Source organism: Balearica regulorum, chromosome 1 (genome assembly GCF_011004875.1).
Source record: "Balearica regulorum gibbericeps isolate bBalReg1 chromosome 1, bBalReg1.pri, whole genome shotgun sequence".
Classification (NCBI taxonomy): domain Eukaryota; kingdom Metazoa; phylum Chordata; class Aves; order Gruiformes; family Gruidae; genus Balearica; species Balearica regulorum.
Window position 1 is genome coordinate 60,605,463 of NC_046184.1, and position 27,900 is coordinate 60,633,362.

A 27,900-nucleotide genomic window follows, 5' to 3' on the forward strand; every position below is an offset into this window, starting at 1 on the left:
ACCAAATAAATCCATTACAGCTTAAAATATTTTCCCCATTAGAATATTGCACTAATGTCCTCTTAGGGGTCCTGACACTTCGGAAATATGTTCTGCTTCAGCACAAGAGTAAAAGTTTGATGAACAGTCAACATATAAAGTTGAAGAAAGGATTTTTTTTTTTTTTCTAACAGGTTAAGAGGGTTTTTTCCCTTGTATTTGTGTGTGCGGAGTGTGTTCAAGAGTGTTATCTTAGTTTTTTCAGAAAACTAGGAAGCAAAGCACATGTTTTTACTCTGAAATGATTGCACGCTCTGCATGTGTGTGTGAAGGACAGGGCAGGGTGGGAAGGAGAACAGGAATATGAGACAATATGCAAGCACCCATCTTAAAAAGTACAAGAAGGTGAGAATTCCTAGTGGATACGAACAAAAAGGAATGGATATTGTTACTTGCACTGCAACAGAAATCCCAATACAAATTATGTGGGGAACAGAGATGCATAGCTTCTCCAGCGTGGTGCATTATGTATACTTGTCTGAATTTCTGATGCATGATCAATAACCAGAGATGATATTGACTGCCAAAACTCCAACTTAAAGTAAATACAGAGCATAGCAAAGAAGTCCAATCCTAATCTAAACTGGTTAATCAAATAACCACACATGGCAAGGAAAAATACATGCCACGGTAACTAGGCAGTTCCTTCTTAGGAAAATGTAGTTTGGCCAACAGCTGTGAACTGCCACTCTCCCTACAAAAGAACGGCGCCAGTCAGACACCTCAAACCATTCCCTCCTTCACAGCCTTTTGTTACTGCTTCTACCTCCAGTGCCAAAATTCTGCAAGCAGAGAAGTCCATGCAGTCCACTTTCATCAGTTGCTCAAGTTAACTGTAAACCACTTACTTTGTTAATTCATGCTACTCTAGAGGCTAGAAAGGCAGTTGACAACAAATAAGCAATCTTATGGGCTTTTCCAAATTACAGGAGGCTTGAATGGCTGTTCTGTGAGCTGCTACACAAGCTGGGTTCTCCATAGTAGGACAGCCTGGATCTGACATGCAGGCGATGACTTGGCCCCAGCTTATTCCCTTACTCAGTTGCCTAGAGGGGGACACTGGAAGATGGATCTTACTGCTGCCTTCTTGGCACTAACAATATTGTAATGGAACTAGAACTGATGCTGCATTTACACTGCTCTGTCCTTTTATCTGGTATAAAGAGGCAGTACAGAAGTGAGAATATCGTTTATTAGTCTCAATCAGGGAAGCATAACTATGAGTTAACACAGAAAAGCCAACAAAAATAGAATGAGAGGAAAAACACTTCAATTGAGAAAACAGGGATGCTCCTTATTCTGCATCTTTTAAAAACAGATAGTAACAAAACCCTAAAAGAGCACTTTGCTCTGAAGTAAAAACTCACCTGCCCTGCCAACTCCAATCGTTTATTTCCATAGTAGTCTCTGTCATCTACTTTATTTTCTCCTTGAGCCAAAATTACTCTGCGCACCATCACTGCTGTGTATATGCACTTGGCACGAAAATTGAATTCCTTCACCTGTAAACAAAAAAATATTGATGTTTCAGGATCAGTTCCTTAGTTCTTACTCAAACACATCCATTTAAGTCAATGGGTAATCTGGGCTGACTGAGGAGTTACAAAAGGAATTTGCGCACTTTACCTTCTTAAAAAATGCTAAAAGTAATATACATTAGTGACACTGAAACAGACAGTAAATGAAAACAAATCAGAGTAAAGGTATAGGTCATGAGAATAAGGTCCCGAACTAACAGCTGATACTGCCTGGCTATGCAGAAAAAATGCATAGTATGATAAGTAGTTCAATAGCACAGCATTTCATAAACATACAGATTACTTTTGACTCAATCCAAATCTTCCTCTTTATTTTGAGGATGATTTACTTTATCTCAGCTACAAAGCAATCAAAGATGTTGTTCCCTTCCAAAAAAGCTCATACCACAATTAACCACAGAAATTTACTCCTGTTTAAAAAAAAGCAGCATTACATACAAGAACATGGGTCAGAATAGTTGATGCTAGCAGTTCTCGTGCTTCTTCCATCTTTGTTTTCTTTGGGCCTCCCCACATCCTTTGCCTCCGTACTTTGTTTCCAATGTACTTCAATGCCTGCCAAGTGGGGGAATTAACGGAGTTAATATGAGAATTGTAACCTATACAAACATTCACACAAAAGGAGATCTGTATGTATTCCTCAATCAGTGCAATCCCACTAGCTGCAGATGATACAAACTCCAAGCAAAGTGCAAAAAACCAAACACTTAGGTGATGCCAACAACAAAAAAAAATCTTGAAAATGGACGTAATTGATTATAATTAAATATACAATGTATTGTTTATCATATGTTGGTTACGATTGGAATGAGAAGTGGTGGAAGAGTATGATTATTACAATATTAAGAGAAAGGGGATTGCAGAGATATAGGAAAAAGGACTATATAAATTCCGAAGATATCAAGTTTATTTAATTTGACTTTTCACCTCCAGGTCTTTTCTGTACTTGGTAAGTTTCATTCAGATATTAAACTGTGAGGTGGCACTCACTGTTTAATAGGTACAAATGCTACTGTGTGGCATCCACATCTGCCTCCAAGAGCACCTTGCAATGAATTCATGGATTCCACTCTCCTACCAGTTGTCCAAGAAATGGAATCAATCTGCAGAATTCAGGGTCAGATGAGTCAAACTATCCAGGTCGACACAGGAAGTTCCTGTCTGGAAATTAAGCCATGCCCCTGTGCCAAAAATTTACCTTCTACACTAAATGACAGACTATCCTTTCCACCTGTTGCCTTCTTCCCCAAATAGCTCACTTTCATTTGATTTGACATTTCTTGCACAGACTAACTTCCCTATTTCTGGTTTTCTACTTCCCTGGATGCTTCACATTTCTCTATGTTCCTCCAGCATCATCATTTTACTCTTCTGACTGAATTAGGAAGGCCTTCACGCTACCTCTAACCCCAAAAAGCCCCAAAACATACAACTAGAAAGAGGTTCACTTTACAACACTCAACATTATACATGGAAAGACTCAATAAAGTTTACTATGAAATAGCAGAAATAAGACTAATCTTCAAAGCTTTTTCTGGCAGATTAATATGTACATGATGGAAATGGTGCCAGCAAAATGGCCTGTGTTCTGATTAATTCAAAAAGCACACAAATGAAGAGAATTCTGGCGAGTCTTTAGCAGGATGGCAAGTGGTTATTATTGTGGGCTTTATACAAGAGATTAGAATTGGAGGAGAACATCTACTCTCAATGAAATGGTCATGTTCACATCAATGGGGCTTCTGTGAAATGCGGCATGCAATTCCTTTATAAAAAGGGAATCATCCTCAACAAACAAATCTAATCTTAGGGACATCACTATTTGTCACATACATTAAAACATAACCCTGGGCTTTTGAAAACAAAGCTTTTCTTGACTTTTTTGCAGTTAGGCAAAGCCTCACTTTTTGGCAAGTCCTACCTCCTTAAAACCCCTCAGTTTAAAATAACCCCCAAAAAAACAAACATCAAAACACAAAGTGTATGTCGACTGCTGACACAGCAAAGTGGTCAATACCAACTGTCTTTAGATTTTTATTGCCTCTGGCCCTGTGAAAAGACACACCTGCATCTGTGTAAAAATCTGAGCTTTCTGGCATTCTTCCAGACTAGGAGCAAATGCAGCCATCACATGTTCCTCTGTGCCAATCATCTGTACAATCTCTTGGTCACTCTCAACACCCATGGCCTAGGAAAAGAAGAAAAGACAGAAATAGCACAGGCTTTATGTTAACTCACTGACATTTGCTTATGCTAATTTGGTATTGTTTGTCTGCATTACTACTAAGCAAGAGCTAGTTCTTCTCTAAGAAACTATGCCATCTGGCACTGGCAGCACATATTCTAGCTACGGAAGAACGCTAAATGGAAATCTTGATAAGCAGCAGGAACACACACACACTCTTTGGAGAGCTTCTTCTTCTTCACTGACAGGAGTTAAATTCTATGCTTTTTCTCAAGAAAAAATAAACACCAGGTAATAACAACCCTACGTGCGTAACAATGAAAACCAAGTCAGAATCTACAATAAATAAAGGAAGGTGAAATTTCTTAAAAGATTACACATGGCCTCTTACCACAAGCAATTCTGCAATCTCAGTTGACTGTGATGCAGCACGTCCTATTTGAGAAACATTTACAATTTACCTCCTTAGCTCTCTGCATCTAGAAGATGACTTCACTACACAATTCCACTTGAAAGGCATTCTATTATTTCACTGATCCTTGGACACCTTGTTAGACTTTATACTGCGGAAAAAGCTTAATAAACTAAGAAAGCGCTTAACAGGTTTAGAAAAATCTCTCTATCAGTAAGTGTTTCAAGGTGGCAGCCAGCAGTGAAGGCCTTTGTGGATTCCAGATGGTGCTAAAGCTCCCCCCTTCACACATTTGCCTGGAGCTCTGCCATATCAAGAAACAGAATAATCTCACTAAACCTCTTCTGGCTGAGTTTATGTTTCTCAGAACTTTGTGAGGAAGTTACGTTTGCATTCATATTATTCTTCAAACTGCCTGCCACAAAGACCATTGTAAATAATGGCCTATGTAGACCCTAGTATTCTGGTTCTCATTAAAAACTGGCAGTGTCCCAAAAAAGTTACATTTTCCTCAAAAATGCAAAATACCTTCCCTTCTTATTGCCTTCGTTGGGTGTCACTTTGCTTAACACCTAGCTAACACTATCCCCTAGCAAAACCGTTACTCTAATTGTGAAGCATCCAGCTTTTTTTCTTTTTTCTTTCATTTCTTCTTTCTTTTTCAACAAAGAAATGGTCAGTTGAAGTTCTTTTAACTGAAAATTCTGTCTCTTCATCTTGTGATTTATTAGAAATTAAAAGCCATGCAAAGTAGCACACACCCATAACAGTGTGAGAACATTCTCATTTTAGTGCAAAGCACAGATCACAATTCCACCATCTTGGACAGACTTGAGTGTCAAATCAAGACACGGTTACTTCACCAGATAAGAGTGTTTCATCATAGTTTGCTCCCACTAAGTAGTCACCCCTCTGACCTCGAGGCTCTTTTCAGAACCAGACTTCGCCCATGTGATATTACTGTATTTCATATCTCTGTTTTTCAAATATTATTACGCTTCCTCACCCTTTTAAATAAGGTCACACAGTAGTTAAAAACCTCAGCAGAGAAGTTAAAATCCTTCGTGACCTGAGAGATAGAGTCATAAGAAAGTCTACAAAAGCATGAAAGCTTCACAACAGTCAGTTTCCACGTGTCTAGGACTTAACCGCCGACCAGCAAACTAGTTCAGGAACCACAACTGGACTCACACAATTATTGCACTTAGCTTACAGAAGAACAAAATTTTATTAAGGGAATCTTTGTGCCATTCTAGGCACATATACCAGGAATGAATTTACCTAAGGCACATCGCATGCAAGCTGATATGGTATCACCCTATTTCTGTCCACCATGTTAATTTTAGAATGGCAACTAGATCGTAAGAGTCATGTAAAAAGTGAACAAAACAAGTGGGGGAAAAATAAAAGTCTACCTGCAGTTTTATTATGCACTTTTGTCTATTGAAAAACAGAAAGCCACAGTAAATAAAAGAGGGTTGATGATTTCTTCTAACGATGAATTCTCTGATCAAAAGTCTGATGACAAGAAGATGAGACTAGGACATATCATTATGGCCGTGTAGATTTTCTATTTGAAGTTTGTAGCAGCAAACTCTCTTGAGAATTCTGAATCTGTGTGTGGGAAAGGCTGAGGTCTGCCACCAAACAACGTATGGTTAGATAAGTGCAAACTGGGGGAAATTAAATTATGAGTAACAACTAAAAACTTAGGCAAATGACTGAAAAAGATGTGCTGATACAATAGCCATTTAATCTCCTCTGTACTCTCAACAATCATGGGCAAAGTTGCACACACAAATCCACCTGTATGCAACACTTGCACACACAAATCCACCTGTATGCAACACTAACAGGACAAGCAACAGGCCCACGCTGGTATCAGATATATTTGTAATCTTATCACTTTCTTTTTTAGTAAATTTGGCCCTGATGTTGCACTTCTACAAAAACAAAACAAAAAGCACTCAGGAACTGGCCTGTAACATCACTAGAATAGTAACAAAATATTCCTGGGGTTGTTGCTTGTGTTACAGAAACACCAAGAATACGCAAAGTAGGAATAGGTCCTATGTTTAAAGTGCTCCTGATCACAGGACAAAGCTGAGGGAAAGGGAATTAACATAAAAGCAAAGCAGGAGACAGGATTGAGTCCTGGGATCCAGTGCACTCTCAGCAAGTTTGCCGATGACACCAAGCTGTGTGGTGTGGTCAACACCCTGGAGGGAAGGGATGCCCCATCCCATCCAGAGGGACCTTGACAGGCTGGAGAGGTGGACCCATGCAAACCTCATGAAGTTCAACACGGCCAAGTGCAAGGTCCTGCACACGGGTTGGGACAATCCCAAGCACAACTACAGGCTAGGTGGAGAATGAATTGAGAGCAGCTCTGAGGAGAAGGACTTAGGGGTGTTGGTGGATGAGAAGCTCAACATGACCTGGCAATGTGCGCTTGCAGCCCAGAAAGCCAACCGTGTCCTGGGCTGCATCAAAAGAGGTGTGACCAGCAGGTCGAGGGAGGTGATCCTGGCCCTCTACTCTGCTCTCATGAGACCCCACCTGGAGTACTGCATACAGCTCTGGGGGCCCCAACATAAGGACATGAAGCTGTTGGAGCAAGTCCAAAGGAGGGCCACAAAGATGATCAGAGGGCTGGAGCACCTCTCCTGTGAAGACAGGCTGAGAGAGTTGGGGTTGTTAGCCTAAAGAAGAGAAGCCTCCAGGGAGACCTTACAGCAGCCTTCCAGTACCTGAAGGGGGCTTACAAGAAAGCTGGAGAGGGACTGTTTACAAGGGCCTGTTGTGACAGGACAAGGGGTAATGGCTTTAAACTAAAAGAGGATAGATTTAGATTGGATATAAGGAAAAAAATTCTTCCCTGTGAGAATGGTGAGGGACTGGAACAGGTTGCCCACAGAAGTTGTGGATGCCCCTCCCTGGAAGCATTCAAGGCCAGGTTGGATGGGCATTTGAGCAACCTGGTCTAGATAAAGATGTCTCTGCTGATGGCAGGGGGGTTGGAACTAGATGATCTTTAAGGTCCCTTCCAACCCAAACCATTCTATGATTCTGAGACGTCCTGTTCATTTTTGATTGGAAGGCAGTGTCATAAAAAGATAATTTTATGGGGAGCATGGAGCGGAAGGAGACATTGCAAAGGGATAACTTAAGAGTAGCAGTGAAAGAATGAGGAAGAAAACGGTAGCAAGCTGTTAAAGAGCATGGTTGGAAGGCTAGTAGTCAATGGATATAAGACAGACAAGTCAAATCAAACATTCAGATTATTCAGATCATCCTGAGTTCAACTGGGAGAAAGTGGTCCAACTGGGGTCAACTGCTTCCTAGGACGGGGGAGGTTCCTGCTGCCCAAAATGTGTGTGCACACACGTGTGTGTGCACATGTACGTATGAGAGAGTGTGCATGAGAGAGCGTGAGCCCAGCTCTTTCTCCCCCAGCTTGTGTCTTAATGATGATGTCTAGGCGTTTCCATGGCACTTCCCTAGAATGTAGTTCTGCAGTCCATCAGGCTAAATTACAGAACAGAGACAGGCAGATGACTGGATTAAAAAGATGTCAGGGAAGTTCAAGGTTGACATCACAGACAGAATTGGTCTGGAGCTTTCATAATTCAAAAGATACGAGCTATGAAACTGCAGCCATGGGAACCCGTAATTCCGCAGATCCAGTAAGACCACCATTCAGCTGTTCCTCTAGAGTTGCATCTTAACAGCTCCAAGACTAACACAGGTTTGTAAAAATGAAACTCGACCTGCTATTCAAATCTTTTGCCGCAGGTCCTAGAGCTGCTCCTTATAGGTCCCACATAAACTAAAGATACTTCACCTAGCGATTCAGGTTGTAAAATTCAGCTTTTAAGTCCCTCTAGGTTAATTATAATTCTCTTCCTTCCCCAACCAGTTTTGGTGCAGCATGCAATCTTCATTTACTTCAGCTCCCAGGACTCAATCAACTCTACTGAATCAAGATTCCCACACCAAAAAGAAAAATAGCCCTTACCTTAAAACAGCTCTAACTCCTGCAATGCAGGGAGCTTCCCTGAAAAAGCAGCAGCACCACCTCACCTGTAAACCTGATATTTTTCAGGAAAGAAACACCCTTGCTACACAAATATTCCATACCTCCTCTAATGCTTATTGCTACCTAACACTGTCTGAGCCCCCCCGATGAAAAGTGTGCGTGGCTCATAGCCTGACATATTAAAAAAACCCACTATGTACAGTTCACACAGTCCTATGATCCATGACAACTGACACACAGCTAAAACGAAGGTCTCGTGGGGTTGCAAGTCAACTCAGGACATCCTAAATACTATACTAGTTGCACGTGTATATTAACTAATGAAGTAGTGTTACACAGTAAGCAGGAAGCAAATTAGTTGTGTCTGTTTCTCATTACAAGACAGTTAACAGTCCTTTAAAAACCTCAACAAATACATACTTTGGGGGCAAAATTGTCCAATTTATATCACTACTTCAAACCAAAACCTGCATATATAGGGGCTGCACAAATGCTTCTGTCACTTTCAAAAAAGAAAGGTTAGGGGAAAAGTGTTTAAGCTAGCACAGCCACAAAGCACTAACTCCCCCACATCTGAAGAGCAGACACTCCAAGTCTGTCCTGGAATAGTGCCAGGATCATGCCTTTTGTAGCCTATCAAATTTCAGTTAGCTGTGGTCAATGTGCTAAACTTCACAAAACCGCAACTTACATGTGTTTGGCACAACTAGCTGTTAAATCTCCAAATATGCCAATCACAAATATCCTTACAGGTCTGGATGGCAGAAAAGCAAAGCAGCAGCAGCAGGTCATTCATGCTTGCAGTTTAGAAGAGACTATGGATAAGGATGAACTGCAAGGCAGATGTCCCCTTTAGGGTGACCCTACACAGTCCAGTTCCCCTCACTTATCTAGATCAAGGGACCTTTAGATCTACACTATTTCCACCCCTCTCCACAGCCCATGCACCTGGGTTTCCTTCCTCATCATGAAAGAAAAGAAAGGATGGGGAACACTGTATGTTCAGGTCTTGCCCTAGCATGCAACTGTGTCCATGCAACTCATGTCTGAAACACAAAAGTGCTCTTAGATGCTAGCTAAAGGCAGCTCTTTACGAATTTTAGGCTTCAGCTCTGTCAGTGGGTGGTGTTTTTAATGCTCTCTACTTCACAGTCCTTGCTTTTGATGAAGGTGTCTAAAGGATATTAGTACACCTTCACTTTACAGTTGCAGCAGCTTTAAATTCACATTAGATCACAGATCTCCAATACTTACTTTCTTTTCTATAAAGTTATAATTATTTTCTCTATCTGATCTACATCTTAAATTATCTGCAGGAACACTGGGCCATTTTACACTATTGGGACTAGAAAGACAATCCAAAATTGCCCAGCTTTCTCCCATGGATGCTCAGATAGTCCCTGACAAAAACTGTCCCCTCTAGCAGGCCCATGCACAGGACAGCAGCCCTCTACCAATTACTAGTCATTTTCTTAGTCAAAACACAGAGGTCTGTGGAACTTGGTTGCAGCCTGGATGCTGGTCTGGGAGGAAATGCACAGCAATAGTTTTTTTGTCATTGCTTTCTCAGTTTATTTTTTAATTGGAAATTATACAAGCAGCTGCTACAATAAAAGTTAAGGATGCAAAGGTAACCAAAACTTCAGACCTTAGATTGTCTGTACAGCTTAACTTTGCGCCTTGCAAATGTATATCTCTACAGTACAAGAAGCAGAACACTTATTAGTAACAAAGACGACCCATGCTGCATACCCAAGGCTTGGGTCACAGCAAAAAGGAATTCCCCTTGCTTTTCCAACAAATTTCCTATGTCTAACACTGCCATGTGAGAGAGCTAAGGCTACACGGGGATCCCTAAGTTAGAGATTTTCCAGTTTCAAGGCTATAGCGTTTGAAACATTGCTTCTAGTAGTTAATTACAACAAAGTAATACTGCATTACTGCAATACTCAAGAAAGAAAGAAAAATCAGAGGCTGGTGCCTGCCTAAGAATCCACTGAAAAGACTATCTGGGATTTTTAGTTTCTAGCTGGAGATCCATCAAAAGTGGACAGAAGATCCCTGAAGTTCACATGTCATTAAAGACAAGGTAAGGAAAATGACCACTCATGAGTACAGTTCAGTGCGGACAAGAATGGAACATTCAGAATAGTTAAAATAGGTGCTACTGGATTAAATCAATATAAATCTTTGAAAAGCACTACTACCAAGAACTTCTAACAACTGTAACCCCGTATTCAATAAATAAATGAAAAATTATACAACACTATCTAGATATAAAAGACAGGGGACAATTATAGCAAGCATTGTCAGAAGATGATCAAATAGTCAGTACAATACTGCTTAAAAAAACCAACAAAACACCACCACCTCCTCAGACTTAATAACCCAGAGCAGTTACTCTTCTGTGAGCAGGTATTTATCTATACCAGCAGGGGGTGACAAAATGTAATAAAAGTCTTTAAGTGAAGGTGGAATCCAGCTGTTTGGAGCAAATGGATTAAGAGTGACATTAACACTTTCCTGCAACAGGAAAGTTGTGAACTTAATCCTGACACTTTTCTGCCCACAAATAATTTCTCAGCCTCCTTTAACACTGGTCACTAAAGGCAGATGATCTCCTCCAACTACTTGAAGAGATTAGCTTAATCAGAGATAACAGACATTTGTTTCTCACGTCTAAATCCAATTATAAAAGTATTTTCTTGTATCAAACCCAAAGCACTTCCTACAAGAAAACCAATTCTTACAACTCTCAATCAGCCAAAGAGCTGTGGTAATACAGCTGTGGTAAGTCTGTAGTTGTCAACGCCAACAAATCAGCGGTGCTGGCAGAAACTGTTTGGATGCTGTGAGCAAGTGCTGCCCTCTCCTGGCAATTTATTTCCTCGAGTGATTACCACCTCCCCAAACTTTCTGTGCTGTAAACCATTACAGTGAAGACGAAAAGTGAGCTATAGGATTTACTTCCATTGGTTGCTAGATCTAGTCAGAGGCATTTTTGTGCCCTAAGCCATCTTTTCTGCAATCAATGCCTCCAAGACTGCTGCCCAATTTCCTTCTGCACACGTACAGGGCACCAGGCTGCAAACCCACAGGCAGCAGCGAAGACTACAGGTCAGGACGGAGCTACCAGCTGTTGGGAGTAGAGGTCCTAGCCTAAGGGCTGGCCATGCCCTGCTGTCTCCTCCAGCAGTGGACAGTGCATGTCCACCCACCAGCTTTACTAGCTGTAGCCCATGCATTCGACAGCATAGACAGATGGGCTACCAGCCTGCTTCCAGTCCTGTTGGGCAGCTATGGAGCAGTCATCGTTATGCCTTCAGTTGTTTGCACCCTTGAGTTAATTAAAATGAGAGAGAGGAAGAGAGCAAAAGAAAGCAGTTCTGGCAGTTTCCACAGGCAACGAGGGCCAAGTCATGACACTGTCACCATCTTAGCTGGCCAGGGCAAATACTCCCCCAATTCTTGCCCAGAATCAGGGGTGGATGCCTCTCACAGCCTTTTGTCAGTCCCACCAGCGATCGCTTCAAAGCTACGTTGCCTGTACATGCATTCACTGCACTGAAGATACTAGTGAGCATTCCTGAATCAGACAGGGATTCTGAAGTGAAAGACTGAGGCAGAGCTCATTCACAGAAAAAGGAAGTAAACTGTCAAGAAAAAAAAGCCACTCTAGTAATCTTAAAGGATTAATGACTAGGTCTAAGAATTGCAAGACTCCCCCAAAAGCTATCAGTTTTGTTCATGGTTATAACTGGAAGTCATGTATAAAGAGCTCACGGCTGTCATATCCCCGGATCTGCAATGAAGAGTGTTGAGCTTCTCAGCAGTGTAGAAGTTGAAGGGAGGAACAAAACCAGAAATGAAGACCCCTAACACAAGTTTGAACACAGCTCACAACAAAAGAAACCAAAACCCTTCAGACTTTCTGTAGCAACAGGAGCACAGGCAGCAGTGCAAAGGAACCTTACAAAGCAGTAGGGGTAGCAGCACTTGCCTTGGCACAGCAATGCTCTCCTTGAAGAAAAATGCAGCACTTTTTCTCTTTTTTACTGTACAAGATGACTTCCCAGGAGGAAAAATGTTTGCATTCGCTAAGCCCTGCCAAGTCCTTCTGTACATATTAACTTCTCAGAGCTGCTGCTGATCTTCAATCTTGAGCTACTGTACAGCTTGGTTTTTTTGCCTTATTTTTTCCCCCAAATCAACAGTTATATTACCTTAAATATGATAGCAATTGGAATATCTTCTGACAGAGTGTTATGCCTCAGGTAAAATCTTCCTTGTTTCACAATCATATTTGTTCTGCTCTTCTTCTCATGAGTGGAACTGAAGTTGAAAAAACATATTATGTCCAAAAGAAAATTTGCACTGACTCTCCTAGAATTTTCTGTATAAAACTTATCAGGCTTGAGCAATCTTTCAGCTGAATTAATCCCACTTTCTCCTCTTTTAAAAGTTACATGAAAACAGCCAGACATCACCCCGTAACTTCAAGTTAATAGGGGATTATCACCTGTGAGGGCAAAGGTCCATATTTGACTTAAGGAGAAACCTGTATTTTAAAAAATTATATTTGCATGCTTTTATAATCAACTTGGATGTAACCAGCAAGGTCAAACTGTGCACAGGTATTGTGACAGTAATGAGGTAACAGTACTTTCTGTTGTACATTTATCCTCATCTAAGCTTACTGTGGAACAGTAAAGTAGCTAGGAGAGATGCGCGAGAGGCCTCTGGAGAAGAAAAAACAGTCCTCACAATGAATATTCACAAGCACCGTATTATACCAGTACTCAGCTTAAAAACAAAACCAAAAGGCAAACAAAATATAAATAAAACTCAGTTGAGGAGGAAAGGATAAATTTAGACTACCTTGCCATTTTCAATAATTTGTGTAGGACAAAAATATTTGATTTTTGTTTCCTTCTCAATTGCCTTTAAAAGCTTTTACACCAATTTCATTCAGAGAGTCAGACAAACAGTTACATCCCACTTCCACTATGGTAACTTCACGTTACTTGCTACAAAATTGAGACCAAATACCATCAGTTAGGAGGTGTACTTTGTTATGTTAAAAATTTGAACTTGCTTTTCCTAGTCTGGGATGAATCCTGAAGCACATTAGCAACTCCCACTGATTTTTGTGGGAATACTGTACTAACTGCTTTTGGGATTGATGTTTTAGCGTATAAAATGACAGTAGCAAGAGAGGGACATTGAATGACTATAGTTTTTTCCCATTAAACTACACTAGGAAGAAAACTACACAGCTACTTCAACTACAGTGATGAACTTTTAAAGCTTTGGGTTTATCTCCTTTACGTAATTGCAGGCATTTACCATACCTGGTAACAGAAGCACCAACTGTGCCTTTTCTATCAGCTTCCACAATGATTCTGTTTTTGGATAACTGCTCTTGAATAAGAATGACTTTCTCTACACCTTTAACAATGAAATAGCCACCTATTCAATAGAAAAGAAAGATTTTGCATGTCAGTACCTTTGCACCTTACTCACCTCCTTCAATATTCTTTGAATATAAATTATTAGAAAGTAAACAGTAAGTACACAAAGAACAAAACAGGAGAGTAAATTCTCCCATACAAGAGTACAAAACTCTGTGTGAAACGTATGACAGCTACAAAAATGTTCCACTAGACTAAACAGAACTTTTGCTAGAATCACACATACTATTTAAGATCTAAGACTTTGGGAAGTACTTGGATGGAAAGAACTCACAGGCAGACCAAAAACTGTAAAGCTGTAAAAAACCCCACCCAGATCTGTAATGTAAACATACTTATTAAAAGATATTATAGAATTGTTAGTTCTACAAATTAGGTAAAAATGTTGCCTGCCAGAAGAGTATATCATAAGGATGTCAAAAAAGAACTGGCCATTTCAGATGCCTGGTATCAAATAAAAAGTCCTCCGTAATTACCGACTTGCTCTCTCCAGCACTCCAGTGAGAAATTTATTACTTTTAAAAATGTATTTTAATGCCCTTGTTTTGTCTAAGACAACATAAGGAATCTGCACATGAGCCACGTTGGTTTCCTCTCTTAAATCATAGCTATCTATTAATGCTCCTCCAGCACAGCATGTCACATCACTGTATCTTGCCACCGCAAACAAGCACAGCGCATGTCCAGTGCATGATTCAAAGGTAGCAGATAAAAAACAAAGATGTTTCTTGTTATAACCGTTCATCTCTTCTCTACATGTCAAGTATTATCACGTAACACTTTATTCTTGTTTTACAAAAGGCAGGAAATGAGAGATCCCACTCTGGAGGACACCATTGTACCTCACTCTCTCCTTCCACTTCATTTTCATGAACAAACTCCATCTCTATTCCCATATAACACATCACCGTACAATATTATATATATGGTGTATTTTTGTGGTTGAAAACTCTGTCTGCAAATACCAACATTTAATGTTGTCAACCATTTCTTGCTATTTTCAAGAGCCTGCTGGTTTCTTTCAGTTACAAGCATACACTTGAGAAGTTCCCACGACAACTTCACAGTGGCAGGAAACATACCAATGGGGTATTTCTTTACCAAAAAAAGATTTAAAACTGAAAGTACAGATGGGAAAAATGAATGTGAGTGCAAACGTACCTGGATCTAAAGGACATTCATTAAGTTTGGCAAATTCTGCGGGAGTTTTCCCAGTAAGAACACAATTGGAGCTACGCAGCATTATAGGCATTCTGCAAAAAATCAGTTACACTTTTACTTTAGATTCAGATAGAAAAATATGAATAGTCAAATTCAGAACAAAAAAAATATGTTGAACAAACTGGACAAAACACGTTTAAGGTAATTAGAACACATGTAAGCTATGAACAACAGGTTTTTCCTTTAATCCTGCCTTATTTCATTGGACATGTAGTTTGAAGAGACCTGAAATTGGACGTCTACTGGCAGAAACTGTAGACTTCCTATTTAATTTTTACGCAGCTACTACAGGCATCCATGACAAGCATAGTCACTATTATTCATGCAAAGACTCCTGATCCCCAAAACCAGTATAGTCTGCACTAAAGAACATACCATTGCAGATCCACTGTTACCAGTTTTATTATGGAAAAAGCTAGTTCAGATCTGATTTCCCACACTGCAATCACACCTTCTGGCTGCAGACAGACAGTACCTTTAATACACAACCTAGGCATGAAGCTTCCCCAGTATTAGCTCTGTTTCTCTGGTGTTTTCGCACAGAAGCCCGCAGCAAGCATTTTGTGAAGCAACATGAAGTGGTGGAAAAATATTCCAAGAAACTAAAAAAATCTTCTATGCTTAGGAAGGGGAAAAAAAGAGAAACTGAACATGCACAGACTGGATACAGGGCAAAATTTCTCCACTATGAGGACAGTCAAGCAGTGGAAAAAGCTGCACAGGCAGGTTGGGCAGCCTCCATCCCATGGAGGACTTCAAGACCTGACAGGATAAAGCACTGAGCAACCTAGTCCACAAGATAAAAACAGCTTATCACTACACCTACCAAAAGCCCTCCATGCCCTTTAGTCTCTTCTACAAAAATGTGGACTTTTGATCCAACTTACAGAATTTCATTGCTTGGTAGACAGCTTGTAAGACCTATGTTCCAGGTAAGTTCTTAACATAAAGCTTAACTATTGACTCGCTTAATCGTATTTGCTGAGACATATTTTGACAAAATTAAAAGTGAGTTCTACGCAACTATTTGCAACCTCAGAGATATTTCATTCAAAATTATTCCAACAAAAATTAAGATGTGGCAGCTCTTGCTAACGAAGCTATATTTCTTTCATTCAAATCTTATAAATTTAATTTCTTGGCCATTTTCATATTATTGTATCTCAGAAGAAAACTGATGAACTCAAATGTCTGTATTTTTGAAGAGAATAAAAGGCTACTTTGTCACCCCAGTACTGTATACAGATAACCTGCTTGCTTCAGTCATTTCACTGAGAAAGTGTTTCCTAGAGATAAGAAGCTTCGTATGACAATCAGAATCTTGTATCACACACACAACAAGCCTAATGCATTGGCTATTTATATCAGAAACAGTAAGCAGTTGGCATAAGGAAACTCAAAAGGGAGTATGTAAATGCCATGACTGAAAACTCCAGTGAAACAGATGTCACCAAGTATCTAGTATTTATTTCACTTGCAAACAATAAAGTATTTTGCAGCTAACATAGGACACCATAGTAAGTCATTCTCCTTTTGAGGACAGGATCTATTTTTAAAATATCTGAAGCTATCAAAAAGAATGGGAAGAAAATGAAAAATGAAAAAGGGGAAATAAAGTTATTGAATTTCTGTGCATAAAGACACATAAAATGGGTACACTGATTCGGAATGCTATTAAGCATTCAAAGGAAGTTTTCCTTTTTAAAGACACAAAGATATTGCCCTGGGTTTTTTTGCGGTTTTCTTGTTTGTTTTGTTTCTGACACACATAGGTTATTAGAGGCTCTGCCAAACAACAGAAATAAGAGAGGAAAGAACATACAGTTTTCCTGTCCCAGTCTGAACTGCATGTCAAACAAGAGCATTGTATATAGTCACCAGGCAAAAGAAACCCACTATAATACTAGGGATAGATGAGGAAAATTATTTCCCATGGAAATAATAACTGGGTATTAACAGTTTTTAACAGCAAAAAGACTTTTTGCATGTATGCCCTTAAAACCAGTTAGATGATGTAACTTTATTTTTTAATGGACACTATTTACTTTTTTTGCCATGACCTCGCTTTATAGGAGAAAGAGAAATTTAGAGGAATAGGCTTTAATGCAAGATGCAACATACTAGCGCTGTGCAGTAATTTAGTCTTTTCCAGTATATTATGGATACTTTACAAGTCGTCTTCACGCCTTTTTTTTTTTTTTTTTAAGAGAGCTGTAGACAAATGTCTAGACTAGTTTTTGTTGTGCTTCTTTTAGCTATAACTTATCCTTTAAAGTACTGTCTTTTGTATACAAACTAATAATGTATTTTGGTGAAAATGCACATGTACTTGAATGTTTTTCTTTGCCTATAGCACACACCATGAAATAATTCAAAGGACTCAAATTTAGATGGTCTTTTAAAAACTTTTATTTTTTTAAGAAATGACTTGTAACAATAAACTGTCACTACAGCTACAGAAGCTTGGTTTTGTAAATGCACTGCTCTGTATCATTCTTTTTTATTTTTCTTATATGAAAGTTTAAAATTTCACTGCAAGAAATGTAGCGGCTTAAATATCTATCGGCTCTTTCTTGTTAGTATACTACCTTTGGTAAGATGCACAGTTGCACAGTAAACAATCTCTGTAAGGCACTGACCTTTAAAGCCAGCGGGGTTGGTCTTTAAGAAACCTTGTCTACAAAAGACAGACATCTTTATTGCCTTTAAAATGGAATTTTGCTTTCAATAGATGCTAGAACTGCCAGGTATTTTGCCTTTTTGGTATGGTTAAGTGCTTATTTTTCTCCCTAAGGCACATTATTTTTAATTTAAGAAATTAGATGTCCTTCACAATACTAATAACCTCAAGTTATTTGACAATCTTTAGAAAAACAAAACCAGCAAAAAAATCCTCAACATTTCTCCACAAAGCTCAGCCTTGGCTATAAACCAAACCAATTTGAAAGGAGAGCTTAACCTCGTACAGAAGAACTAATGCTTGCTTTACTGGTTTTACCATCCACCTTCCACAGAAGTACGTCTACATATTATGTATGAAAGACTGAGTAATTTGGCTACAAAGCAGACATGATTTCATTTTGCAATAATGCGACTTGCAGATCCAGTATTCTTTCACATATTTATTTCCCTCTTTGGTTTTATATCAATACAAACATAGACAACGTCCATCCTTATATCCATCCTTCTTTGTAAGGAAATAGATGTCCAGAAGCTTTTGCAAAATAAAAATCTTAGAACAGAACCTACCAATCACATCCTGTATAGCTGTTCATCAATATTTGCCTACTCATTGTTTCTTTTAACCAAGAAGCAAGGTTAGCCTACATTTATTTTGCAGCTAAAACTCTTCCCAACACAGCAGCAAATTAAAACTAATACCAGAAGTTCAACATACGGTATCTTACCTGCCAATGGGTAATGCATTGCGTATGATCCTCTGGCTACCTCGTGTATATTCAATGTCCACCGTAATTGGGGCAGAATATGTCATGTCCCTCAGGCGGCACTAAAAGGAGAACAGTCATATGGTTAGATGTTGGCTTACAAGCTGAAGAGTCTCTCTCAAAACATCCCGTGTTTGCCCTGTCTTCTGTAAGTGCTCACAAAGAAAGCAGGCAAAGCGAAGCTTGACCAAGCTCTTCACAGTACCTAGACTTTGTTTGACAGAGTCTCCTGTTTAAAAGAAAATCAAAAAACCCCAAATACAATTATTGTGATGTTTCAAAAGCAGCCAGTGGATCTGTGTCTTCAGAGGACAGCACTGCAGAGCATAACTTCTAAACTGTTTATTTAATTAAACAGGCCTAATCAGCAGAGCTGGCACGAAGACTATATTATGCCAGAGGCACTGAGAGCAGTGCTCAGCTCAGGGACATTTCTATACGAAGACTCTCAACAGCTGCCGAGTTCTGCTGTCATATGAAGTTTGATAGAAGGGAAACACAGGAGAGTAAGAGGGATACTGTGCTACCTTATTAATAGAATGAGCAAATCTCACTGTATGGCACCATTTCTGAAGATGACTTACAGAAGGCTCACTACAGTATCACTTCCTGTAAAGATTCCCAGAATTTGCCTGCAAATTCCTCAGATAGCAAGAGAAGCAGGATATATATGTCTAGGACATTATACAGCTCAAGGCTCAATTATTTCAAATCCGATCTGTCTGGTCCGCTCTCTCCAGCCTCCTCCTATGACTCTGTTGCTAGCCCTTAAGGCATTGCATATCTTCACGCAAGACAAGGTTTATTGCATTTGTGGAACACAACAGAACAATTCACAACATGTAATTCGTGACCTCACTCAACATTCTATACCTTTGAGCTCCAGGATTATAGGTTTATCAGTATTCAGACTTGTACTTTTATGGTTCTGTAGTCTTTCAGTGTATTGATTATGCATTAATAAAAGGCAATTAAGATTGTGCTGTGCATTGAAGATGCAACTGTATGGAAAAATATGCCTCAGGAATCACTGGAAACTGGATGTTCCTTCTCTCCACATTAAAAAGTAAACCACTTCTCTTGTAATAAAATACTGATGTGCACCAGCAGTTTTCAAGCTGTGAGTTGTAGGAAATTAAGTTCTGTTTTGCTCTCAGCAACTTCATTGAATTTAAAAGTAAGTGAGAATACTTCCATTTTCACTTACTTTAAGTTCATCTGTATGAACAGTTCATGAAACTCCCATAAGAACTGCGTGAGAAGGAGAATTAGACAGCTTCATTAGTATTAGTTGGGGGGAAAAAAGGCTTTGGAATTCTTTGTGTGTGTTTTGTCCACACAAGACACATACTGAGGATCTTAAAGGTCTTTTCCAACCTAAATGATTCCATGATTCTACGATATAAAACAAGAATTACACAGTGTAATATTCTAGCACTTGTATTTTTTGTATCACCTTCCATGGGGTAACTTGTCCTTAGATTAGACACCTAGAGGTAAAAGACAGGCATGAATTGATCTTCAAGGAAACCAAGGACATAAAAACTTCCAAATTTGGTTGAAAATAGGTAAAATACTCAGACCTTTATGAAAATCTGATCATCTTAGGTGTCTTTGCGAAGGAATTTTATAAGCCTCTAACAGAGAAACATGATGACATACTCATAAGTAGCTAATCTTTTTGTTTTGGGTTTGTGTTTGTTTTTTTTTTTAAATTGCAGCCCTGATTTGACCTGATCAGCATCCTATTTAAGAAAATAACTATGGCCTTCATGTGTGTGTAACACACTGAAAAAAAGAGAGAAATGATGCACTAGCATTAAGCATCAATGAGGATATATCTGAGATGCAAGAGCAGGTTGTTCTAAATTCAAGGTCAATATGCTCTATGAAGCATTTATTTTTCCCCTCTTCTGCATATGCACTTTAGTTATAAAGTAAGCAATTTAATACTTGCATTGTTAGATATGAGTTGCTGGCCACAAACAATTTTTTGCATGCAATTTCATTCATATATAAAAATTTTTTGTCGGTGCATTTTGTGCACATTCACATCTACTGATTTAACATCATCTACACGTTTGTGAGGTCCTGTATTACATCTAATTGCACTGTTGATGGCTGAGTTATTGGCCTTACTTAAAATCTTTCCATCAAACTAAATGAGATTTGAGTCAGGTCACTGAAGACAGAAACACGGCTATGCACAAGAGGCAGCCACTAGATGGCTTTTTTTACAGATTTACTCCCAAGCACAAAATATATTTATGATAGAAGGCAAAGTGTGCCACATACACTAAATAGATTAAAAAAAAAAAAAATCAAATCCAACTTCAAGTATCAAGTGTACATAGCAAGGAAAAAAGCATCTGATATGTGAACTGATTTACTAGGTTGACAACAGCCTGTATGTAGGTAAATGAGTGCAACTTCCAAGCTCAGTTCCTGTTCTGAGGCCAAAAAGAGGTTGTCAGTACCTCAATCTCAAAGCACAGCAGCAGAAGAGGAATACTTTGATGCTGAGCAATCTCTGAAGGGAATTGAATGGCTTTAGATATGTAGAAGCAATCCTAAAAGATCCAAACCTCATCCAAGCTTATGGCTTTCTTATATGTATAGAAGCTGCCTTATATCCTGCCAAAAGCAACAGACTCTGATTTCAGTTACAGAATCGTTTGTTCTCCAACATGCATCTGTTTTTTCCAGAAGTACACAAGCCATTTTTTAACCTACATGCTTATAGGAGTGCAAAAAAGTTAAATATACTCCCCATAAAGCTAATGTTCTTCTGCAGTTTTTTGTAATTTTATCAACTCCATCTGTTTCTGCCTAAAGTTTCCATGTTTGTTCTCTGACTCAGACTTAAAAATTATGAGCAAAAAATCAGAGATACGTTCCCAAAGAAGACTGCGAGGGAAAGGGAGACTGAAGTGATCTATGGTGCAGACAGTAGCAAGGCTAATACTAAAAAGAAGTTAATAAAAACATCAAAGAACACTACATTGCAGTGTGAGAACTTCAGCTCTGTCATAAGGAGAGCCACAAGATTAAGCAAGAGAAGTACTTTTCACCACTTTAATGGAAACCCACTCAAATACAGCTACCAGGAAACACTGAATACAGCTATTCACGTCAGAAAAGAAAATAAAATTAGAAAATAAAATGAAAAAAAATTACATGATGTTTAAATCTCTGAGGCTTCTTTCTACAGTGATGGTGGCATGCATTGTATCCTCTAATGTAGCATGCATGTACTCAAAGTTACATGCAGCTACTACCCAAGATATTCCCAAGATCAAACAAACAAAATCTTAATACCTCATGAGGTGATACAGGTCGTGTCACATTGAAGCTTTCTTCCACATCTGGAGTACCCACATAGATATTGAGGTACCTGTAATACAAACAGTTCCAAAATAAGCATTGAGCCAAATATTTTTCAGGCAATCTGAACGAAGCAGAATTCTGCATATACTAAAAAGTGAAGTTACTTTGATGAATGTAGCTTAATTTGTAATAGGCAATGATGCTTCCCAAAGTAACTCATTGTATTTGAGCTGTGTTCTACAAACAATAAACCTCAAGTCAAGTTACCTTTGCAAATAGACAAAAAGAAACTCCCCTCTGGCATTCGAGATTACTAAATTACAGAAAAATGGTGACATAAGGTACTGTTAACAGCTGGCTATTAAGTCTGCTTCACATGATTATTCTTTAAATCTTCCCATCTTTCAATGCTCCAAATAAGAGGTAAGTCACAGAAAATACTCTCTTGATTTATACCTACACAGGTGCCTATAAACATTTTATAGCCAATAACAAACCCATGAGATAGTGCACACACTACGATGGATATGGAAATCACTTCATGCTTACTTCAAGTACCACATTGGGTCAGCATCACTTGTAACTTTTTCATTGGCCTTCATGATTTTCTTTATCTGGAGGGGGAAAAAAATAATAAAATAGAATCATGTGCCTTTTCTGAGGACTTAGAGCCACTCTCTTCCCACCAAGAAGGCATACCTCTACATTGATGAAATAGTTGAATGAGTCTATGTGCTGCTTCACGAGTCCTTTCACCTGGAAAATACATGTATGCAGCAAATAAAATTAGCTTCAGTAACATTAACCATATAAGGCAGAAATTAAGATATAAGCATTTATAAGTGCTTTTGGATCTGTGCTAAATTCTTTCAGTTGACAAACTTCTGAGAACCGCCTGGATGATCAGTCTCATTCTACACTGTACATTTCCAGGTTTACATCAGAGCTGTCATTGTCCTTTGAGTCAGAAAAGTAGTTTGGTAACTGTACAAAGTAAACACCCAATAGACTTTAAAATGCACAGAAACAAACAAGACCCATTGCAAGTCAAAATATTTTATCAGTTTGCCTTTATTTTGAAACAATTTTAACCATTTATAGTACAATTAACCATGTGTGCTGCTTGAGAAAGAAGTTGTCTGCACCCTACCAAGAACAGCTAGCATAGAGAAGAATGAGGGGGAGAGCCAATGAGACAGAGGAGACAGAACCGAAGTGGAGTGTGAATGAGAAAAGTCAATAAGCAAGGAAACAGTCACAGGAGGGCAGGACATTCATAAAAAAATCTGAGTTTGACTTGTAGGCAGGAAGAGAGAGAACATGCTCAGGGGTAATATCACACAGAATAAACAATGTCCCATTCCCCCAGGTAATGAGTTGATACAGTAGATTTCAAGGATTTAAGTTTAAGACATTTAGAGCAATCAAAAGAAGGGGGATTATACTAAGTAAAATGATCTAGAATTAAAAAAAGATTTTGGCTTGAAGGAATACTAAGAGAAGCATTCACTTCATTAATAGATTGGCATTTGCAGAAATAAAAGGTGTAACTATCCTAACTACAGTGCAAAATCCAGCCTCGGAAAGGAAAGAGTGCTAGCTGATAACTGAAACACATGCTTACACGCTCACAGAGGGCTTTGAGCTTTGAAACATCCCATGACAACTAACATGTCACAAGACTTAAAACTTCATACAGAAACCAGATGCATTTACATAGTTCGCGTGACAGGCAACAGTTCATTCTGAAATTATTAGAAAGAAATGGGAAGCTTAAAATGACAAATCCAGCTGCTCAGTGAAGCCTCCATGGGATAAGACAAAGGAGGAATGACTCCACAGCAAAATTCTTTAGATAAGAGTTTCCCTAATTTACAAAAACAGTGCACATCATGTGATATATGTAAGAAAATATTATGAATTTATTAGCATCTAGAAATCAGGCTGGTGTTTCTTTCCATTTTTTTTAATGAGGTGATATCAACAGCTTTATTGAAAGAAAACTTCACTATAGAAACTGTAATGCACATCAGCTTTGTGTAACTGTATCACTGCTGGCATAAATAAACCAACATGCAACAGAAAGGCCAGACCACCATCAGCAGCCCTACAGTAAAGGGCTCACTGGCTGGAAATAATGTGGGATGGATACAGCTGGCATAAAGCTATACATAATACACCTCACAATCAGCAGCCCTCCCTTTTTCACAGTCCCAAGAATTCAGACAGTATCACTAGCTCAAGCTCGTGATGGAATTTCATGTGGTTGGCTGGAGAGACACAGATATGGGATTCATTAAGGCCCTGAAGCATCTTCACAGCCCTGAACCAAAGTGAAAACATACACAATCCATAACTGACTTCTTAACTTTGTTTTCCTGCCAGGATCAAACACTCAAGGGTGCAACAAAAAAGAGAGTGCAGGTACTGAAACTGGGAAGGACAGAAATTAACAAAATGAAGCTGAAAAGAGCCTTGTTGAAGTGGGCAGCATTTCTGAAGACTGATGATGGGTGCAGAGGTGGTCGCAATTCCCTGAAGGTACCTATGCACATCACACACTTTACTTGCTGTCTTTATGATACAATTTTCATTACTGCCTCACTCCTTCCTCACTTCCAACTGTTTGTTAGTCCTGTTATTACATCCAATGGCATTTCATATAGAACTGCACCTTCAACTAATAACAGATTATATGAGTAGCACTGACATTAAGACACTAGTAATCTCTGAGTTCAGTCAAGCTCTGACATTGATGAGAAAAGATACACATATATTCAAGCCTTTGCTTGATCTTTGGTTATATGCTTATGACAAACACAGCTACAAACCTAACACGACAGTCTCATATAAAGATGATGAATGGGGTCTCTGGGTGCCAGTGAAACTGTAAAATAATCTGGAAATATTACACCATACACATTGTTCATTCAGAATGGCCACAGAAAAATGCCAACCTCTAAAAGGATGCCTCCCCAAATTAATTTACAGATTAATCAAGAAACCAATCTATATAAAAAGTTTATCCGTAATTGCATGAACTAAAAAAAAATAACTGCAAAATCCACACAGAGGGTGAGGACAGGTATTCTGGGAAATAGCAAACTCTAGAGGAGGGGGATGTAAAGTCAGAAAGGAGACAGAGTTTCATACCATGAAATGAATGCATTAACACTAACCTTTAGAAATGCTGGAAGAAGTCTCCATTTTTCCTGAAAACAAAAAATAGTTTGAAATAAATTTCCAAAGAGTGACCAAGCATCTATGATGTTTGAGCTTTTTTTGGTTTTATTATTATTTTTTTTAAACAGTAACATTATTTAAAATCAGATCCATTTTGAAAAAAAGACTGCCCAATGCCAATCTAGATGAGTAAAAAAAAAAAAAGGGAGATGACTCAGATCATCTTAGTAAGCCATATGTGCTATGCAGTATTTACTCAGGATGCAAAAAGACACTGTCTTTTCTAAAAGCAACTTCTGTGAGAATATGTATTTCTTAGAAAATTCCTTACTACCATGTAATAAGAACATTTAAGAACAACTAACTTATTTTTTGTCATGTTGACACTGTAAATTATATTCCCACCAAGGGAAGACTTGCTACAACTTTTACTTTACCGAATACACGCAAGAATCCCAGTCCTGGGAGCAGCACTTGCAGATATGAGTTGCTGTAAAACCCACCAGTACCGTAACTCCTACAAAGGTTTAGCAAAACTATCTAAACAAATTACTGACAAGTTTAAGTATATCAAGGCTTCTACAAACCTTTCCCCTTTTCTATCTTTCACTGATCACAGGGAATATCACCTTACATCAACCCCACCTTCTACCTCATGGCATGGTGGGGGGGCCCACCCCACATTTGGGATGAGAGATGCAGGTGGAGGACAAAGGTGAGGAGCACCAGAGAGCACAGAACGAGGCTGCATCACTTAGCTCCAGAAGACAGCATACACCATATTTACAGACCACCAGTGCTTCGTAATTTCAGTTTCACATTCAGCATTTAGAAATACATGGCAATGCTGTAGATGCGGTGTAGCGTTGTCCCTCACGGGCAGACGCACGTAGAGGAGTTCACAGAAAAAAACAGCACGAGCCTCTCGGGCTCCATTTCAAATGCGCTCTTTCTACACAAAAAGCCCAGTCCAGCCAGAAGGACCTGAAACACAGCCTGCACCTCCTCCCTCTCCCCACGCGAGGCAATTAGCAAACTTTAAAGGAGCTGCCACTGAGGGCAGAAACCTCTTCGCTCGTGTTGCGGCATACAAGCCGGGCAAACGCAGGGGCCGGAGACCGCCCCTCAGCAGGCCGAGCTCCGCTCCGCCAGGCGCAGCCCGCGGGGCAGAGACCTCCTCGCCCAGGGGCGCCGCGCATGCGCTGTAGACCCCCACCGGGGCACGCGCGTAGAGAGGTGGGCTCCTTCCACCTCACCTCACCCCAGCCCAGCCCAGCTCCCCTCCGGCAGGGCCTGACGCCTGTCGGCCCTTCCCCAGCGGCCGCCCGCCCCAGGCCGCCGCTAACCTCCACTGTATTCACAGGAGCCGCCGCTTGCTCCGGAGTGAGGGCCCCCAGCTCCGTGGCCAGCGCCTCCATCACCAGCCCGGCAGAGAAGCCACAGCGGAGGCTGACGACGAGGGACCCACGGTGTAGCAACCAAAGGCGTCCTCCCGCCGCACCGGCGCGGCGACCGAAGGTTCCGGGTACACGGAGCCCTGGTGGGGGGGGTGACTGCAGACACGCACAGAGGAAGGCTCAGGGCTTTGCTAAGGGCGGTCAGGCCTCTCCCTGCCCCCTCCCAATACCCTGCCTCCGCGTAGGAGACGTTCAGCCTTTGGGGGGGTGGGGGTGGGGTATGGTAGCCACCCCTGCCGGCCTCCTCACCGCCCCTCCGGCCCGGGCAGCTGAAGGCCCAGGAGCAGGCAGGCGGAGGCGACGGAGGAGGACAGGTACATTTTAAAAGCAGAGTGTGAAAACAAGATTTGTATGCACACGTCTGCTCTGGCTCAGGTTCTGCATGAATAAAGTTAACTGAGTTTGGTCTGGGCTCCACACATCCTGGACATGGAGGCCCAGGTTAAACGTGAGAGTAGCAGTTTTTCAGACCGCTTCCATTCAGTGTCCTGCCTAAAGTGGACAGTCAGCCTGGAAAGTTTAATACGCGGCAATCCTACAACATCCTACACAGCTTTCCATCTAAGTACATGCTCACCCAGCAACTGTTTTAGTCTGATGACCCGTTACCCTGTAACTTGGTCTGTTGGCCGTGGTTAGTATGTAATTGGAAATCAATCTCACCTCCACAATAGAAAACTATAATAAATTAAAAGCGGGAGTTGGAAGATTAGGAGTTCCTTCTTACCTAAAACAAGCACCTATTAGAGTTGGTTGAGTTCTTTGCCCTTTTTTTTTTATTATCACTTACAGGAAACGTAAGCTTTTACCAGACAGCACAAGTTTTCAGCCGTAAGTTTACTCCAAAATGTTTGTTCGTACTTGATAACTGGGGAGGCAAAGTTTATTCGAAGCAAATTTTTCTGATTTTACAGATTTGAAGTGCTGATTTTACAGCACTTGAAAATTGTGCTTTTCAAGTATTCTTTGCCTTAGGGATATTGTAAATTGTTCACAGAGGTATTAAAAAAAATTGAGGTATTACAAAAGATCAAAATCCAGACGTGACTGAGTGGCACTCATTTTAGAAATGCCAGAGGTTCAAGAAACATCACGTTTTCAGCATATTCTCAGCACATTTGACCCAGGCACATGTGGTACAGCTAGCACTTCAACACTGGCTGAATTGTGCAGTTATTCTGCATAATGCTACTAAAAGTGGGGCAATATGGAGCCACCAGTCACTTTTAATTAAAAATCATAGAAGGAAAAAAAGAATGGCCATCAGCTACACATCCAATTCTCTTGCAACCAGAAAAACTTTTAATAGTGCTAGATTCTGAGCAAGGTGTTCCACAGCTTATCTACGCGTTGTAAATAAAACAGTTCAGTTGTTTCACACTGCCCACCTTTCTTTGATGCTCCTTGTTCTTGCAGCCAAAGAGACAGCAAACAACTACTTACTCTTCAGTCTTTATTGTCACTCACCACTCTGGAGATCTGGTGTAGCCCTCCCCCCCAACATTTTCCAGCCTGGAGACTCCTATCTTATCATTCCCAAGAGCAGAGCTATGATCAAATACACAAGGTACCTCCCTGGTGG

The 27,900-nt window shown here is 39.9% G+C and overlaps 1 protein-coding gene across 2 annotated transcripts in view; it reads right to left on the reverse strand.

The window, feature by feature from the left end:
* POLR3B (RNA polymerase III subunit B) overlaps positions 1 to 26,544 on the reverse strand; it is an 87,980-nt gene extending 61,436 nt beyond the window's left edge. The window contains exons 1-12 of one of the 2 annotated variants that reach the window (XM_075754009.1): positions 26,208 to 26,544; positions 24,858 to 24,890; positions 22,378 to 22,434; positions 22,228 to 22,292; positions 21,670 to 21,745; positions 18,313 to 18,413; positions 14,846 to 14,937; positions 13,565 to 13,682; positions 12,437 to 12,545; positions 3,643 to 3,765; positions 2,016 to 2,132; positions 1,407 to 1,541 (exon numbers count right to left, since the gene is read on the reverse strand). In XM_075754009.1, the coding sequence (XP_075610124.1) occupies positions 1,407 to 1,541; positions 2,016 to 2,132; positions 3,643 to 3,765; positions 12,437 to 12,545; positions 13,565 to 13,682; positions 14,846 to 14,937; positions 18,313 to 18,413; positions 21,670 to 21,745; positions 22,228 to 22,292; positions 22,378 to 22,434; positions 24,858 to 24,890; positions 26,208 to 26,279 (1,098 nt within the window). In that variant the 5' untranslated portion in view covers positions 26,280 to 26,544. Of the gene's footprint in view, positions 1 to 1,406; positions 1,542 to 2,015; positions 2,133 to 3,642; positions 3,766 to 12,436; positions 12,546 to 13,564; positions 13,683 to 14,845; positions 14,938 to 18,312; positions 18,414 to 21,669; positions 21,746 to 22,227; positions 22,293 to 22,377; positions 22,435 to 24,857; positions 24,891 to 25,928; positions 26,004 to 26,207 lie in introns of those variants that run through there. The other variant, XM_075754019.1, reaches the window with a different exon arrangement.
* Between the last annotated feature and the right edge of the window lie 1,356 nt (positions 26,545 to 27,900).